Raw genomic sequence first — 18,213 nt, 5'->3', positions numbered from 1 at the left:
CATGGTGAGACAACGTGGTGAGGCAGTGTGTTGAGGTGGTGAGGTGACGTGATGAGGTGGTGTGTTGAGGTGATGTGGTGAGCCGGCATGGTGAGGCGGTATGTTGAGTTGACCTGGTGAGGCCATGTGGTAAGGTGGTGTGGTGAGGTGAGTCAGCATGGTAAAGTGGCGTGGTGAGGTGACGTGGTGAGGCGAGGTGGTGAGGCGATGTGGTGAGGCGATGTGGTGAGGTGAGTCAGCATGGTAAAGTGGCGTGGTGAGGTGACGTGGTGAGGCGGCATGGTGAGGCGGTATGTTGAGTTGACCTGGTGAGGCCGTGTGGTAAGGTGGTGTGGTGAGGTGAGTCAGCATGGTAAAGTGGCGTGGTGAGGTGAGGTGGTGAGGCGAGGTGGTGAGGTGACGTGGTGAGGCGAGGTGACCTACAACACACTCTCAGCTCTCGACTGTTTGTTTAGTTTCAGGCTTCACTTTTCTTGGCATGCGCCTCCTTCCTTCCTCCACTTCGAGCAGCGCAGAGGTGACAACATCACAAAACTACGCAACAACCGGAATGACAGTGTCTCACCAATCATCAGACCCCCCCCCCCCAACACCAACCCCCCCAACACCACCCCCACCCCCACCCCCAACCCCCCCAATACCACCCCCCACCCCTCCATTGTCACCAGCACTGCTACATGGTGACTGTGAACCAAGAGGAAGTCCAGCAATGAGCGGAATGCTGCTCACCATGTCACACACACACACACACACACACACACACACACACACACACACACACACACACACACACACACACACACACACACACACACACACACACACACACACACACACACACACACAGAGGTGACTTCCTCTCTGACCGCTCTACACACTGTTGCTTCACCATGTTATAAAGAAAAGTACCATTTCACAATAAAAGTAATGCAGTGTATTAAATGTACTCTGATGTGAGGCGCGGGTCCGTTCAGGAAGGAATCAATACTCAAAAAAAACTTCTAATCTGGGCCAAAGACTATGGAAGCTTATGAGGCTCAAAAATCAATTCAGAATATTTGAACAGAAATACTTTTCATTTGAAGGATATGGCTGCTTCATCTGACTCATACATGAAATACTAATACTTCATCTTCATCTCCTGATTCAGGTTGAACTTGTTCTGGCAGAAACTCAGAACCTAGAGAGAGATTCACTTTTTCACTTTCATGAAAAGACGTTACGTTCAACAACCGGGGTACGTTCAACAACCAGGGTACGTTCAACAACCAGGGTACGTTCAACAACCAGGGTACGTTCAACAACCAGGGTACGTTCAACAACCGGGGTACGTTCAACAACCAGGGTACGTTCAACAACCAGGGTACGTTCAACAACCAGGGTACGTTCAACAACCGGGGTACGTTCAACAACCAGGGTACGTTCAACAACCAGGGTACGTTCAACAACCGGGGTACGTTCAACAACCAGGGTACGTTCAACAACCGGGGTACGTTCAACAACCAGGGTACGTTCAACAACCAGGGTACGTTCAACAACCGGGGTACGTTCAACAACCGGGGTACGTTCAACAACCGGGGTACGTTCAACAACCGGGGTACGTTCAACAACCGGGGTACGTTCAACAACCGGGGTACGTTCAACAACCGGGGTACGTTCAACAACCGGGGTACGTTCAACAACCAGGGTACGTTCAACGACCGGGGTACGTTCAACAACCGGGGTACGTTCAACAACCGGGGTACGTTCAACAACCAGGGTACGTTCAACAACCGGGGTACGTTCAACAACCGGGGTACGTTCAACAACCGGGGTACGTTCAACAACCGGGGTACGTTCAACAACCGGGGTACGTTCAACAACCAGGGTACGTTCAACAACCGGGGTACGTTCAACAACCAGGGTACGTTCAACGACCGGGGTACGTTCAACAACCGGGGTACGTTCAACGACCGGGGTACGTTCAACAACCGGGGTACGTTCAACGACCGGGGTACGTTCAACGACCGGGGTACGTTCAACGACCGGGGTACGTTCAACGACCGGGGTACGTTCAACAACCAGGGTACGTTCAACAACCAGGGTACGTTCAATGTCATCCCTCCACATCCCTCCATCCTCTCATCCCTTCACATCCATCCATCCCCTCCTCCCTTCACATCCCTCCATCCCCTCCTCCCTTCACATCCCTCCATCCTGTCCTCCCCACACATCCCTCCATCCTCTCCTCCCTCCACATCCCTCCATCCTCCACACACCAAGCTGAGAACCAGAGGTGACTGTGGTTTCGACGCTCTGGAACTAAAGGTGTGGAAAGCTCTTCCCCTTCAGCTTGTCTTTTCTCAAGTCTTTTATTTTGACAGGCCTTTGACCCGCAGCTGCTCAATTTAATTTCTCTGTATAACTGTGGAGGTTTTTTCTTGCTTCTTTACCTTTAATGATCTTATCTCTGTTTAATTAATTTATTTGATTTGTATTATTTTTCTGTTTTTAGTACTGTGAAAGAACTGGGTTTAGTCTAGGACTTTTATTGTGAAAGAACTGGGTTTAGTCTGGGACTTTTATTGTGAAAGAACTGGGTTTAGTCTGGGACTTTTATTGTGAAAGAACTGGGTTTAGTCTGGGACTTTTACAGCGAAAGAACTGGGTTTTGGGTCTGTTGCCATAGTGACCAGTGATATCGGGGCTCCATTGATGAAGATTTTAATTCTTGCATAACTCAGGGTTCACATACTCAGAGTTGATTGATCTCATTCAGATCAGCTGCTCTGGAACTGGAAACTCTGAATTTCACATCTTCAGTTCAGCAAGAAACTCAGAGTTTGTTGAAACGTTCTGGAAAAAACCCAGTTCCAGCTCCAGACTGAAGTCCATCCTAAACCATGTCCCAGTCCTCCATGAGGTCCTGGTCCAGTTCTCCTCCATGATGGAGTCACTCTCTTCTATGATGTCACTCTCCTCTGGTCTCCATGACGAAGTCACTCTCCTCTATAATGTCACTCTCCTCCATGATGTCACTCTCCTCTATGATGTCACTCTACTCTGGTTTCCATGATGGAGTCACTCTCCTCTATAATGTCACTCTCCTCCATGATGTCACTCTCCTCTATAATGTCACTCTCCTCCATGATGTCACGCTCCTCCATGATGTCACTCTCCTCCATGATGTCACACTCCTCTATAATGTCACTCTCCTCCATGATGCCACTCTCCTCTATGATGTCACGCTCCTCCATGATGTCACTCTCCTCTATAATGTCACTCTCCTCCATGATGTCACACTCCTCTATAACGTCACTCTCCTCCATGATGTCACTCTCCTCTATAACGTCACTCTCCTCCAAGATGCCACTCTCCTCTATGATGTCACTCTCCTCTATAACGTCACTCTCCTCCATGATGTCACTCTCCTCCATGATGCCACTCTCCTCTATGATGTCACGCTCCTCCATGATGTCACTCTCCTCCATGATGTCACACTCCTCTATAATGTCACTCTCCTCCATGATGTCACTCTCCTCTATAACGTCACTCTCCTCCATGATGTCACACTCCTCTATAATGTCACTCTCCTCTATGATGTCACTCTCCTCTATAACGTCACTCTCCTCCATGATGCCACTCTCCTCTATAATGTCACTCTCCTCCATGATGTCACTCTCCTCCATGATGTCACTCTCCTCTATAATGTCACTCTCCTCTATGATGTCACGCTCCTCCATGATGCCACTCTCCTCTATGATGTCACTCTCCTCTATAACGTCACTCTCCTCCATGATGTCACACTCCTCTATAATGTCACTCTCCTCTATGATGTCACTCTCCTCTATAACGTCACTCTCCTCCATGATGCCACTCTCCTCCATAATGTCACTCTCCTCTATAATGTCACTCTCCTCTATGATGTCACGCTCCTCCATGATGCCACACTCCTCTATAATGTCACTCTCCTCCATGATGTCACTCTCCTCCATGATGTCACTCTCCTCTATAACGTCACTCTCCTCCATGATGTCATTCTCCTCCATGATGTCACACTCCTCTATAACGTCACTCTCCTCCATGATGTCACTCTCCTCTATAACGTCACTCTCCTCCATGATGCCACTCTCCTCTATGATGTCACTCTCCTCTATGATGTCACGCTCCTCCATGATGTCACTCTCCTCCATGATGTCACACTCCTCTATAATGTCACTCTCCTCTATAATGTCACTCTCCTCCATGATGTCATTCTCCTCCATGATGTCACACTCCTCTATAATGTCACTCTCCTCCATGATGTCACTCTCCTCTATAATGTCACTCTCCTCCATGATGTCATTCTCCTCCATGATGTCATTCTCCTCCATGATGTCACACTCCTCTATAACGTCTCTCTCCTCCATGATGTCACTCTCCTCCATGATGCCACTCTCCTCTATGATGTCACTCTCCTCTATAACGTCACTCTCCTCCATGATGCCACTCTCCTCCATGATGTCACTCTCCTCCATGATGTCACACTCCTCCATAATGTCACTCTCCTCCATGATGTCACTCTCCTCTATAACGTCACTCTCCTCCATGATGCCACTCTCCTCCATAATGTCACTCTCCTCCATGATGTCACACTCTTCTATAATGTCACTCTCCTCCATGATGTCACTCTCCTCTATGATGTCACTCTCCTCTATGATGTCACGCTCCTCCATGATGCCACTCTCCACTATGATGTCACGCTCCTCCATGATGTCACTCTCCTCCATGATGTCACTCTCCTCTGTGATGTCACTCTCCTCTATGATGTCACTCTCCTCTATGATGCCACTCTCCTCTATGATGTCACTCTCCTCTATAATGTCACTCTCCTCTATGATGTCACTCTCCTCCATGATGTCACTCTCCTCTATAACGTCACTCTCCTCTATAATGTCACTCTCCTCTATGATGTCACGCTCCTCCATGATGCCCCTCTCCTCTATAATGTCACTCTCCTCTATGATGTCACGCTCCTCCATGATGCCACTCTCCTCTATGATGTCACGCTCCTCCATGATGTCACTCTCCTCTATGATGTCACTCTCCTCCATGATGCCACTCTCCTCCATGATGTCACTCTCCTCTATGATGTCACTCTCCTCTATGATGTCACTCTCCTCCATGATGTCACTCTCCTCTGTGATGCCACTCTCCTCTATGATGTCACTCTCCTCCATGATGTCACTCTCCTCCGTGATGTCACTCTCCTCCATGATGCCACTCTCCTCCATGATGTCACTCTCCTCTATGATGTCACTCTCCTCCATGATGTCACTCTCCTCCGTGATTTCACTCTCCTCTGTGATGTCACTCTCGTCTGGCCTCCGAATCTGAATTGTTTTTGCTGCACGCCATTTTCAGATTTTGCACTTATAATTTTTAGTTTTGATCCCTGAGGCCCCACATGAGGCCCCGCATGAGGCCCCGCATGAGGCCCCGCATGAGGCCCCGCATGAGGCCCCACATCAGGCCCCGCATGAGGCCCCACATGAGGCCCCGCATGAGGCCCCACATGAGGCTCCACATGAGGCCCCGCATGAGGCCCCGCATGAGGCCCCGCATGAGGCTCCACATGAGGCCCCACATGAGGCCCCACATGAGGCCCCAGATGAGGCTCCACATGAGGCTCCACATGAGGCCCTGCATGAGGCCCCACATGAGGCCCCAGATGAGGCTCCACATGAGGCCCCACACGGGGCCCCTTGTCATTTCCCCTGAAGAGTGTATTGTAATCATTTCCTGGCCATTGATCGGAGTGTTTGGTGAATTTGGAGACGCGGTGCCGACAGTTATTCATCAGTCAGATATTTTTCCTCCAACAACACCCGTCTCCACCTCACATTGTGTTCATGGGATGGCCGGGTTGGGTTGTGACTCATGTCTCATAACCTGCTGTGAGGAATGGGAATACCGTCTGTCAGTCGCTGGACGAGTCATGAAGGCTTTAGAATACCTGGAGGTCATGATCCCGAGGACAGTGACCAGTTTGAGTACTGAATGAACGAGGAGGAGGAGGAGGAAGAGGAGGAGAGGCGTCTCTGTGAGACATTACCTGTTGCAGTATACATGATGTTTCTGAGGGGGGGACAGGTGGGACACCCTGAGGTTCCTGAGGAGGGACAGGTGGGACACCCTGAGGTTGCTGAGGAGGGACAGGTGGGACGCCCTGAGGTTGCTGAGGAGGGACAGGTGGGAGGTTTCTGAGGGGGGACAGGTGGGACACCCTGAGGTTCCTGAGGAGGGACAGGTGGGACACCGTGAGGTTGCTGAGGAGGGACAGGTGGGATGCCCTGAGGTTGCTCAGGGGACCAGATATTGAGACTCACATCCATGATTTTAATATCATGACAAATGAACTCCAGAGGGGAAACGGAGGCAATCAGTCTCAGAGCGGCCCCTGATCCTTCTGTCCTGGACCAGGCTCACCTCGTCCTCATGGAGAGGACGTGAACGTCAGCTCAGAATTATTCCTCCATCATTCTATTACTCTTCTTGTATCACACAGGAATCCCTGGAGTACTTCAGTGTGTGTGGCTTCATTAGAAAAACACAGTCTGAGCCACATTGTTTCTTCCTGAGTAAACCTGGTTCGTCCTGTTGACGAGGCGTGGCGTGTTTCAGGGTGTTTCAGGGTAGAGGGACTGCCCCCCCCACCACCACCAGAGGCGGTCCTGATGCTGTCCAACCTGTTCTCCGAGCTTCTCTAAGGCTTTAACTTGCTGCTCCATCCGTCCAGGCGGACAGAGCAGAGATCCACGGAGGAGGACACACACACACACACACACCCAGGCAGCGGCTGGCGGTCAGTACACCTCCTTTGTCTCATGTTTGGTTCAAAACAGTCGCTCACGGTGTTTAAACTTCAGCCTATGGAGACGCGTGGAGACGCTATTGTCTCCTGGGCGTTGATAGCCTTTGTGTCGCAGTGGGGAGAGACTGAATTCTGTTTGGGTGTCAGGACGTACTGCAGAGCGCCATCTGTGTTCACGCTCTATATTTCAAAGAGGCTTTAAGTGAAGCAGAGTCAGGCAGCGGATGAAGGAAAGCCTCACGTTGTCCCCGCTGTCCCCGCTGTCCCCGCTGGGGGACATACCAACGCCTGCAGTCACCGGCTCACACCCAGAGCTCTTTAATCTGCGTTCCAGAGGAAACACCTACTAACCAGCCTCCTTCTGTTCTCACCGCTGCTGCCGTCGGCCTGCAGACCCTCGTCTCTTCTGAAGCGTCGAGACGCTCAGAGACACTCAGAGACACCACCAGGGGTGGAGGCTGCATCCACCCTCACACCAGCTTGTGTTGTTGGAGCTTCTGAGTTCCAGTTTCACCCTGAAAGAACTGAAAAGCTCCATCAATACAACTGTTCACATCAGCAAGGGCAGATGGGTGTGGTCGGTGTGTGTGTGTGTGTGTGTGTGTGTGTGTGTGTGTGTGTGTGTGTGTGTGTGTGTGTGTGTGTGTGTGTGTGTGTGTGTGTGTGGGTGTGGGTGTGTGTGTGTGTCGCTGCAATGTCTCTGCCAGCTTGGTTCACAGGAATGTGCTCATTGAAACCAGTCGGTTTGGATGCATTCTGACTCACACACACACACACACACACACACACACACACACACACACACACACACACACACACACACACACACACACACACACACACACACACACACACACACACACACACACACACACACACACAACTTGTTTTCAATCACCTGACTTCACGTCCGTCATTTTATATCTCAGGGTGGAGTTGTCAGTGATCAGGGTGGAGTTGTCAGTGATCAGGGTGGAGTTGTCAGTGATCAGGGTGGAGTTGTCAGTGATCAGGGTGGGGTTGTCAGTGATCAGGGTGGAGTTGTCAGTGATCAGGGTGGATTAGGTGGATGAAGGATTAGGGGCTGATGATGTGTTGGTCAGGGTGGAGCAGGTTGTTGGCGTGATGAACTTGGTTGAGAGCTGGATGCCGTGGGCGTAGCAGTGGAGGTGGAGACCATGTTGGAGTGTGATGGTACCAAGACGGAGGATGAACAGGAGGGGGCCGAACACCGAACCCTGGGGGGCGCCTGGCAGCAGAGGAGTGATTGATGTTGATGAACTGTCGTCTGGGAGATCAAACCTGAGCCAGGAGAGAGTGTGAGGAGGGTGGAGGGGTTGATGGTGTCTGTAGTGGGGAGGGTGGAGGGCCTGATGGTGTCTGCAGTGAGGAGGGTGGAGGGGTTGATGGTGTCTGCAGTGAGGAGGGTGGAGGGCCTGATGGTGTCTGCAGTGAGGAGGGTGGAGGGCCTGATGTCTGTAGTGAGGAGGGTGGAGGGCCTGATGGTGTCTGCAGTGAGGAGGGTGGAGGGCCTGATGTCTGTAGTGAGGAGGGTGGAGGGGCTGATGGTGTCTGTAGTGAGGAGGGTGGAGGGGCTGATGGTGTCTGCAGTGAGGAGGGTGGAGAGGCTAATGGTGTCTGCAGTGAGGAGGGTGGAGGGCCTGATGGTGTCTGCAGTGAGGAGGGTGGAGGGGCTGATGTCTGTAGTGAGGAGGGTGGAGGGCCTGATGGTGTCTGCAGTGAGGAGGGTGGAGGGCCTGATGTCTGTAGTGAGGAGGGTGGAGGGGCTGATGGTGTCTGCAGTGAGGAGGGTGGAGGGGCTAATGGTGTCTGCAGTGAGGAGGGTGGAGGGCCTGATGGTGTCTGCAGTGAGGAGGGTGGAGGGGTTGATGGTGTCTGTAGTGAGGAGGGTGGAGGGCCTGATGGTGTCTGCAGTGAGGAGGGTGGAGGGGCTGATGTCTGTAGTGAGGAGGGTGGAGGGGCTGATGGTGTCTGTAGTGAGGAGGGTGGAGGGCCTGATGGTGTCTGTAGTGAGGAGGGTGGAGGGGTTGATGGTGTCTGCAGTGAGGAGGGTGGAGGGCCTGATGGTGTCTGCAGTGAGGAGGGTGGAGGGGCTGATGGTGTCTGCAGTGAGGAGATGATGGTGTCTGCAGTGAGGAGGGTGGAGGGCCTGATGGTGTCTGCAGTGAGGAGGGTGGAGGGCCTGATGGTGTCTGTAGTGAGGAGGGTGGAGGGCCTGATGGTGTCTGTAGTGGGGAGGGTGGAGGGCCTGATGGTGTCTGCAGTGAGGAGGGTGGAGGGCCTGATGGTGTCTGTAGTGAGGAGGGTGGAGGGCCTGATGGTGTCTGCAGTGAGGAGGGTGGAGGGGTTGATGGTGTCTGCAGTGAGGAGGGTGGAGGGGTTGATGGTGTCTGCAGTGAGGAGGGTGGAGGGGCTGATGTCTGTAGTGAGGAGGGTGGAGGGGCTGATGGTGTCTGCAGTGAGGAGATGATGGTGTCTGCAGTGAGGAGGGTGGAGGGGCTAATGGTGTCTGCAGTGAGGAGGGTGGAGGGGGTTGATGATGTCTGCAGTGAGGAGGGTGGAGGGGCTGATGGTGTCTGCAGTGAGGAGGGTGGAGGGGCTGATGATGTCTGTAGTGAGGAGGGTGGAGGGGCTAATGGTGTCTGCAGTGAGGAGGGTGGAGGGGCTGATGGTGTCTGCAGTGAGGAGATGATGGTGTCTGCAGTGAGGAGGGTGGAGGGGCTAATGGTGTCTGCAGTGAGGAGGGTGGAGGGGGTTGATGGTGTCTGCAGTGAGGAGGGTGGAGGGGCTAATGGTGTCTGCAGTGAGGAGGGTGGAGGGGGTTGATGGTGTCTGCAGTGAGGAGGGTGGAGGGCCTGATGGTGTCTGCAGTGAGGAGGGTGGAGGGGTTGATGGTATCTGCAGTGAGAAGGGTGGAGGGGCTGATGGTGTCTGCAGTGAGGAGGTTGGAGGGGCTGATGGTGTCTGCAGTGAGGAGGGTGGAGGGGTTGATGGTGTCTGCAGTGAGGAGGGGCTGATGGTGTCTGCAGTGAGGAGGGTGGAGGGGTTGATGGTGTCCACAGTGAGGAGATGATGTGTCTGCAGTAAGGAGGGTGGAGGGGCTGATGATGTCTGTAGTGAGGAGGGTGGAGGGGCTAATGGTGTCTGCAGATGATGTTGGTGATAAGATGTGGTTACAAAGTCTTTTTCCATGAAGTGAACAAACGCAGACCAGGAGCTGCTCAGTTCTCAGAAGTCCTCCAGAAGTTCTCAGATGTCCTCCAGAAGTCCTCCAGAAGTCCTCCAGAAGTTTACTTCTGTGGTTTTAACAAGAATGTGTTTGGTGTTTTACAGTTCCGAGGTTTCTTCTTCTGTGGTATGACGTCTCTGACATGTGGATGTAAACACACCTGATGAACGATGGTGAGTTTTACACTCTGAGGGGGACGTTCACTAAAGAAATACCCAATGAACAAGTACTTAAAGTTGTTCAGGTACTTGTTGAATTGCCTCTTCAAAAGCAGACGTACAAAGTACTCAGTATTTGTCCCAGTACCTTCTGAAAGCGTCAGTATGAGCGAACGGCGTTGGTCTTGTGTTGTGTGCAGAGCGTCGACAGTACGAGAGGCAGTCTGGTCCTCAGTGACTCGGAGGACGGAGGCGTCGTCAGAGGACTCACCGACCGCTTGGTCGCAACAAAGAGCGGTAAGAGGGGACCCCCCCCCCCAGACCCCACCCCCCAGACCCGCCCAGCGTCTGCAGGCCACAGGTGGAGACGACTGGCCGTTTCTCGTCTCGTTGCAGGAGATGAGCTGGTTGCAGCCACCATCCACCTGGACAAGCTGGACAAATACCAAGTCCAGAAGGTGCTGAAGGTTCTGGAGCCGTACGAAGACAGCATGGAGGTCCTGACCAGGAAGGACCTGGTCAGCCTGGAGGGGGACGGCTCTGTGGGCTGGCCTCATACGGAGGTAAACCTCAACGAAGACCTTTCATGTGTTCTGCCTTCAGTCGCTGATCCTGAGGAAAACAGGGTGTCGACTCGTTTAGCACCGAGCAAGAAACATCAGCATTAACGACAATGGGGGTTCAATCTGAAGTTCTGTGTGACTCGTTTGGTTGACCATAGTGCCACAGAGTGGCAGGGTGGCAGACTGGTGACCATAACGCCACAGGGCGGCAGACTGGTGACCATAACGCCACAGGAGGGCAGACTGGTGACCATAACGCCACAGGGTGGCAGGGCGGCAGACTGGCGACCATAGCGTCAAAGGGCGGCAGGGTGGCAGACTGATTACCATAACGCCACAGGGCGGCAGACTGGTGACCATAACGCCACAGGGCGGCAGACTGATAACCATAACGGCACAGGGCGGCAGACTGGTGACCATAACGCCAAAGGGCGGCAGACTGGTGACCATAACGCCACAGGGCGGCAGACTGGTGACCATAACGGCACAGGGCAGCAGACTGGTGACCATAACGCCACAGGGCGGCAGGGCGGCAGGGCGGCAGACTGGTGACCATAACGCCACAGGAGGGCAGACTGGTGACCATAACGCCACAGGAGGGCAGACTGGTGACCATAACGCCACAGGGCAGCAGACTGGTGACCATAACGCCACAGGGCAGCAGACTGGTGACCATAACGCCAAAGGGCGGCAGACTGGTGACCATAACGCCAAAGGGCGGCAGACTGGTGACCATAACGCCAAAGGGCAGCAGACTGGTGACCATAACGCCAAAGGGCGGCAGGGTGGCAGACTGATTACCATAACGCCACAGGGTGGCAGACTGGTGACCATAACGCCACAGGGTGGCAGACTGGTGACCATAACGTCACAGGGCGGCAGGGCGGCAGACTGGTGACCATAACGCCAAAGGGCGGCAGACTGGTGACCATAACGCCACAGGGCGGCAGACTGGTGACCATAACGCCACAGGGCGGCAGACTGGTGACCATAACGCCACAGGAGGGCAGACTGGTGACCATAACGCCGCAGGGCGGCAGACTGGTGACCATAACGCCACAGGGCGGCAGACTGGTGACTATAACGCCACAGGAGGGCAGACTGGTGACCATAACGCCACAGGGCGGCAGGGCGGCAGACTGGTGACCATAACGCCACAGGGCGGCAGACTGGTTCCATGCAGGCCCATAGCGAGCACTTATTAAGGGCGAAAAGGATCTTGTTGACGTTATTAGTCCGATAGTAGTGAAAGTCCGTTGAAGCCAAATGTCTCAGAAGTTGGGGAGTGGAGGTCTTTAGGTCGGCCTGTTTGTTGCACTGGAAGGAGGAGCTCACTGGCCCATCGTAGACACAATGGATTGGCAGATGAACCCTGGAACTTGTTCAAAGATGTAAAGGAAAAGGTGACCAGACTGACCAGCAGAGCCGGGGGGACCGTCCACCAACAAGCCGACTCTCACTCCCAGAACCAACCGGTGTCACAGATACTTTGGGGAGCAGTTTGTTACGAGAACGTCGAGGTATTTTAATCCTCGGGTTGCATTTGTAAAGGAAAAGAGGGCGGCGGGGAGGTTCTCCGCAGACGGGGAACTAGAAGATCCTGCTTTTTGTCCAGGTTCATTCTAAATGAGTTGGGTTGGTTGGTTGGTTGGTTGGTTGGTTGGTTGGTTGGTTGGTGATATTCACAGACACTTTATTATCCAAGAGGAACAAATCTATTGGTGAGACGCTATGGAGCCGGTGAGAAAAGGCGGGAAAGTCTTCATGAGAAGGAACCTGGTTCTCCAACAGTCCCAAGCTGAGTTGCTGGCTGGTTGCTGGGTAGTTTGAGTTACGCAGTCCCATAATGGACATTTTGTCCAGTGACAAGTCCATGACTTTAGCATTTAGCGCAGGTAGCCTCCAAACAAACCAAACAATCACTCAGAGTCCGCGCTGGACTCCAGTGAAGGAATGTGCTGCCTGTGAACGGTTTGCAGGATGTGAAGCTTGGACTCTGGTGTGGGGACGGTGGTCTTACCCTCCATGGACCGGGCAGTCTCATGGTCTTCCAGTAGCCTGGTTAGCGCGGCCGTCTGTTGTGCTTTGTGGGCAGTGATTCCTTCCTCAGCTGTGGGAGCTCAGGAGCTGGAAAACAATATGTCTACTCCTCACCCGCCAAGACAGGAAGTTCCTGAGACTGTACTTTTAAAAAGAATCAGGGGTACCTTAGGTATTCTCTCAGCAGACGGCTCTATTGCTGGTACTGACTGATTGATGACCATCCTCCTCTGCAGCAAGAATATTCATGTATGCTGAAATCAATAGAGAATCCTTACCCCCTTCACCTTGACCTCCCCCCTACCCGGAAGCAGGGTTTAGAGCCCCACCACCCTACCTGAATCAGGGTTTGAATCCCTACTTGCTCATGTGCTTGTTCTCAGTAGAAGTGCCTTGAAATGGCTGCGTTGTATTTTACGCTCTACAAATGAAAACTGGATTGATTTGAGTCGTTCCCTGATGTTTCAGTTGGAGACTAATGCCAAAGTGCTGATTAACCGATTTCTTCCTTTTCTCTCCTTCACCACCACCAGACACTCTCGGGGACGGATTTGTCACTGGACGCATCTGCTAGAGCGCCGAGGCTTTCTCTTGATGGCTTGGACGGAACGATAGATGCCACGCAAGGGTTGGGTGGTAGACTAAGTGCTCCCACTGTGAATGGAGACATTCCCAGTCTGAGGTTAAATACGCCCTCGGCAGATGTTGCTGGTGCAACCACTGTGCCTTCTGCGACACTGACAGGACCAGATTTAGACACAAATCTAGGTGCCAGCCTCACATCACCTGATGTTTCCCTCTCGACTCCCCGTCTCAGCGCACCCAGTGCCTCTCTCAACATGGATAAACCAAATATCAATACAGGTAACTACAAGGCCCCCAAATTTGAAATGCCACACTTCAGTCTTCCTCAAGTCAAATCTCCCAAGGCAGACTTGGACGCTTCTGGAAATATTGACCTCTCTTCCATTAACGGAAACATAGACAGTCCAGACTTCAACCTGTCAGCCCCACAGGGGGGAATCAAAGCCCCGGACTTTGACTTAAATGGTCCAGCAGTGGATCTGAATGTTCCTGGTATCAATTTAGACAGCCCACAAGCTGACATCAAGGCACCATCTGGGAATATCAAGTGGCCTGGGAACTGGAAATTTCCAAAAATAAAAGAATCACACCCCAACTTAAAGGCTGACCTGAGTGCGCCTAATGCCAGCTTCTCCACACCAAAGATTGATGGGGCTATTAATGCACCAGATGTTGACCTCAAGTTGCCCAAAGCTGACATCAAAGCCCCTGACCTTGACATCAAAGCCCCTGACCTTGACATCAAAGCCCCTGACCTTGACATCAAAGCCCCTGACCTTGACATCAATAAACCATCTGGTAAGATCACTTGGCCTCACGAGAAGTGGGGGAAATTCAAACTTCATCGACCAAAAGCCGATCTTGACCTAGATGCAAAGATGAATGCCCCCGATGTTGACGTCTCTCTTCCCAAAGTGGAGAGTGACATGAATGTCCCAGATATTGACGGCTCCCACGGTATCAATTGGCCTCACTACAAATGGAAGAAGCCGAAGCTTCACCGACCAAAAGCAGACTTAGACGTCAATGCTGATCTCAACACACCAAATATGAATATGTCAACTCCAAAGATTGAGGGTGACATTAATGGGCCCAGTGCTGGTCTGAATCTACCAAAAGCTAATCTGAACAGTCCCCATCTGGATGTTAATACCCCAAATATCAACGTAGAGCCTCCAGCTGGGAAAATCCAATGGCCTCACCAGAAGTGGAAAAAACCCAAATTCCGTGGCCCAAAAGCTGACCTGAATGCAGATTTAAGTGCCCCTGATGTTGATTTGGATTTGCCTAAAGCTGATTTAGATATAAACACACCAAGTGCAGACATCAAGGGTCCAAATGTCAAATGGCCCACGATCAAAAAGCCGAAGTGGCCCAAAGTCAATGGTCCAGATTTGAATGCTGATTTGTCTGGACCAAACATTGATTTGCCAGACGCGAGTCTGAACCTGCCAAAGGCTGAACTGAATGGTCCAGATTTAGATGTTAATGCTCCAGACATTGATGTTGATGGTCCTTCTGGGAAATTTAAATGGCTCAACATCAAGAAACCCACATTTGGCACATTAAAAGCACCAAAGGCCGGTATTGATGCTGATTTGTCTGGACCAAACATTGATTTGCCAGATGCGAGTCTGAACCTGCCAAAGGCTGAACTGAATGGTCCAGATGTAGATGTTAATGCTCCAGACATTGATGTTGATGGTCCTTCTGGGAAATTTAAATGGCTCAACATCAAGAAACCCACATTTGGCACATTAAAAGCACCAAAGGCCGGTATTGATGCTGATTTGTCTGGACCAAACATTGATTTGCCAGACGCGAGTCTGAACCTGCCAAAGGCTGAACTGAATGGTCCAGATGTAGATGTTAATGCTCCAGACATTGATGTTGATGGTCCTGGGAAATTTAAATGGCTCAACATCAAGAAACCCACATTTGGCACATTAAAAGCACCAAAGGCCGGTATTGATGCTGATTTGTCTGGACCAAACATTGATTTGCCAGATGCGAGTCTGAACCTGCCAAAGGCTGAACTGAATGGTCCAGATGTAGATGTTAATGCTCCAGACATTGATGTTGATGGTCCTTCTGGAAAATTTAAATGGCTCAACATCAAGAAACCCACATTTGGCACATTAAAAGCACCAAAGGCCGGTATTGATGCTGATTTGTCTGGACCAAACATTGATGGCGGTATAGATATCGGCATGCCAGATGCTGATCTCAAAGGTCCATCTGTGGATCTTGATGGTCCAGATATGGAGGCTCCTGACTGGAAGCTTGGTAAAATAAAATTCCCAAAGCTCAAAGGGCCAAAAGTCAAGGGTCCTGAACTGGACACTGATTTAAAAGCACCAGACATTGATGCCGGTCTTGATATACCCAAGATGGACTTGGGCACCCCTAACCTTGACCTGAAAACCCCTGATCTCTCCTTGTCTGGACCCAAAATTGAGGGCAAACTTGATACACCAGATCTTGATGCTAAATTACCAGAAGCTGGTGTTGATCTTCAAACTCCAGACGTCTCAGGAGGCAGATTAAAGCTTCCCAAAATGAAAATGCCAAAGTTCGGTTTCTCAGGGGTCAAAGTGAAAGAACCTAATATTGATGTTGATGCTAATCTCAGGAGTCCAGATCTCTCGGTAGACACAACGATGCCCAGTGCAGATCTAAGTCTGAAAAGCCCTGGATTGAACACCAGCACTCCAAATCTGGATGCGGGTATCGACCTACCGGGCTTGAGCCTGGGGAAGCCCAGTGTAGAGGGACCCAGTGTTGATCTACCAAAAGCTCCCAACATAGATGTCAATCTACCGCAAGCAAACCTGGAAGCACCTAACGTCACGATGAAATCCCCAAATCTGGACACGAACCTGCCCAAAGCACCTGAGATTGACATTGGTGACTCTAAATTTCCTTATTTCAAGATCCCAAACATTCTGTCAGGTCCCGATGTTGACTCTTCACTAGAGGCACCCAAGGTCAACGTCAACGCTCCTTCAGCACATGTGAAGGTACCGGGAGGAGATATAAAAGGGCCCAAAGTTGATGTGAACGTACAAGATGCTGATGTAAGTCTGGAAAAGCCCAAAAAATCCCATTTCAAGTTCCCAAAGTTTGGTCTGGGTGGGTCCAAATCCAAATCTCTGGACACTGATAGCGATTCTAATCTTGAAGACGGGAACGGCGTTGATGCCGATGTGTCCTACGATGAGTTGGAGGTTCCTGCTTTCAAGTTCCACACTCTGCCCAGAAACAGCATCGACATCATCGGAGGACTGGCAGAAGCGTTCGACACCTCAAGCCAAAGCTCCGAGGATAAGGACTACGTGGTGAGCAAAGGGCTCCGCTTGCCGGTCCTGAACACGACCCACAGAGACCGAGAGAAGGTGGACGTCTTGGAAAGATTGAGAAGGGCGAAGGAGAAACCCCCCTCGGCGAACGTCACACCGACCGAAGACAAAAGTGAGATCGATTTGAAGCTCCACGCCTCCGGTCAGGATCCCTCACTCGTGAGAGGAGGCACTTTCAAGGTAGAGAAGCCAGAGGGGACGCTGAGCGTCGAGGCTCCTGAAGTCTCCACAGCCAATGAGAAGGACCGATTCTCCCTGGGCCTTTCCAACATGCTCGGCCTTAACAATTGATTCTCCTTTCCGTCGCCTCGAGAAATGAAGCTTCAGTCCACCAACATATGTAAATATATGTAACTAAACCAACTCCGGCCCCACAGAGCAGCTGTTGAGTCCCTCTGTGTAGTAACGCCTCCGCGGGTATGAAGTAACCTGTATGTATAGTGTTGTTATTTATGTCAACTTGTCTTGTTCTATTAAGAATGTTTGTCAGTATTGTGCGTGATCATAAACCAGCAGTTCGATAGAAGAAGTCGATTCTGTGAGTGAAGATACTCGGGTACTCTCAATATCACTCTCATTCTGTACTCACACAACACAGAACTAGAAAAAAGTGTATTTAGTAAAACAATGTTTGAAATGGGGGAAATGTACAATATTGTTCTCTGATCACATAAGAAATCTAAACCTTCATTCCAAAATGGTATTTTTTGTATTTCTAATGTATTTCCATAAACTGCTCGGAAGTAATATACCAGCCTGCAGACCTTTCATGGAATGTGCTTCCTGTTAGTATACCTAGAGTACTGCGTCTGTGTCTGAACAAACTATGAGGATATGATTTTATATTACTGGAGTTGTAAAATGTTCCTGATGTCCTGGATCAATAAAGTTGAGAGCCTGAATAGCGCCTCCTGTGGTGTGAATGATCGCTGATGTCCCGGATCAATAGATGACTTCCAGTGGAGCGACTGATAGCAACAATCCGATACCGATACCACCATGGTGGTATCGATACCGATACCACCATGTTGGTATCGATACTGATACCACCATGTTGGTATCGATACCGATACCACCATGGTGGTATCGATACCGATACCACCATGTTGGTATCGATACCGATACCGATACCACCATGTTGGTATCGATACTGATACCGATACCACCATGTTGGTATAGATACCGATACCGATACCACCATGGTGGTATCGATACCAATACCACCATGGTGGTATCGATACCGATACCGATACCACCATGTAGTTCCATACTTTGATACTTTTCCAAATAAACAGAAAACACAACAAACGTCATTAGATCAGCCTGTCTTCAGGAGGACCAGAGTCTTTAAATGGTTTGTTACTATGCAGTACTCTTGAGAACATTAAATGGCTAAAATAAAATATGTTCATATTATATTTTTATC

General features: G+C 51.0%; 1 protein-coding gene across 2 annotated transcripts; it reads left to right on the top strand.

The window, feature by feature from the left end:
• The first annotated feature begins 6,755 nt into the window (after positions 1 to 6,755).
• LOC308128202 (uncharacterized protein) lies at positions 6,756 to 17,689 on the top strand. Of its 2 annotated transcripts, XM_080493913.1 has the most exons (6): positions 6,756 to 6,823; positions 10,187 to 10,255; positions 10,441 to 10,537; positions 10,637 to 10,803; positions 13,377 to 13,707; positions 16,381 to 17,688. In XM_080493913.1, exons 2-6 carry the CDS (start codon positions 10,253 to 10,255, stop codon positions 17,076 to 17,078), a joined length of 1,296 nt encoding a protein of 431 aa, XP_080350039.1. In that variant the 5' UTR covers positions 6,756 to 6,823; positions 10,187 to 10,252; the 3' UTR covers positions 17,079 to 17,688. The 2 variants fall into 2 exon arrangements, with proteins under 2 accessions (XP_080350039.1, XP_080350038.1); XM_080493912.1 differs by having other exon boundaries at positions 13,377 to 17,689.
• The last annotated feature ends 524 nt before the right edge of the window (positions 17,690 to 18,213 follow it).

This window comes from Lipophrys pholis (assembly GCF_963383615.2).
Source record: "Lipophrys pholis genome assembly, contig: SCAFFOLD_28, whole genome shotgun sequence".
In the NCBI taxonomy this organism is placed as follows: domain Eukaryota; kingdom Metazoa; phylum Chordata; class Actinopteri; order Blenniiformes; family Blenniidae; genus Lipophrys; species Lipophrys pholis.
The sequence above is the reverse complement of the archived record's forward strand: the minus strand, read 5'-3'. Positions and strand labels throughout refer to the sequence as shown.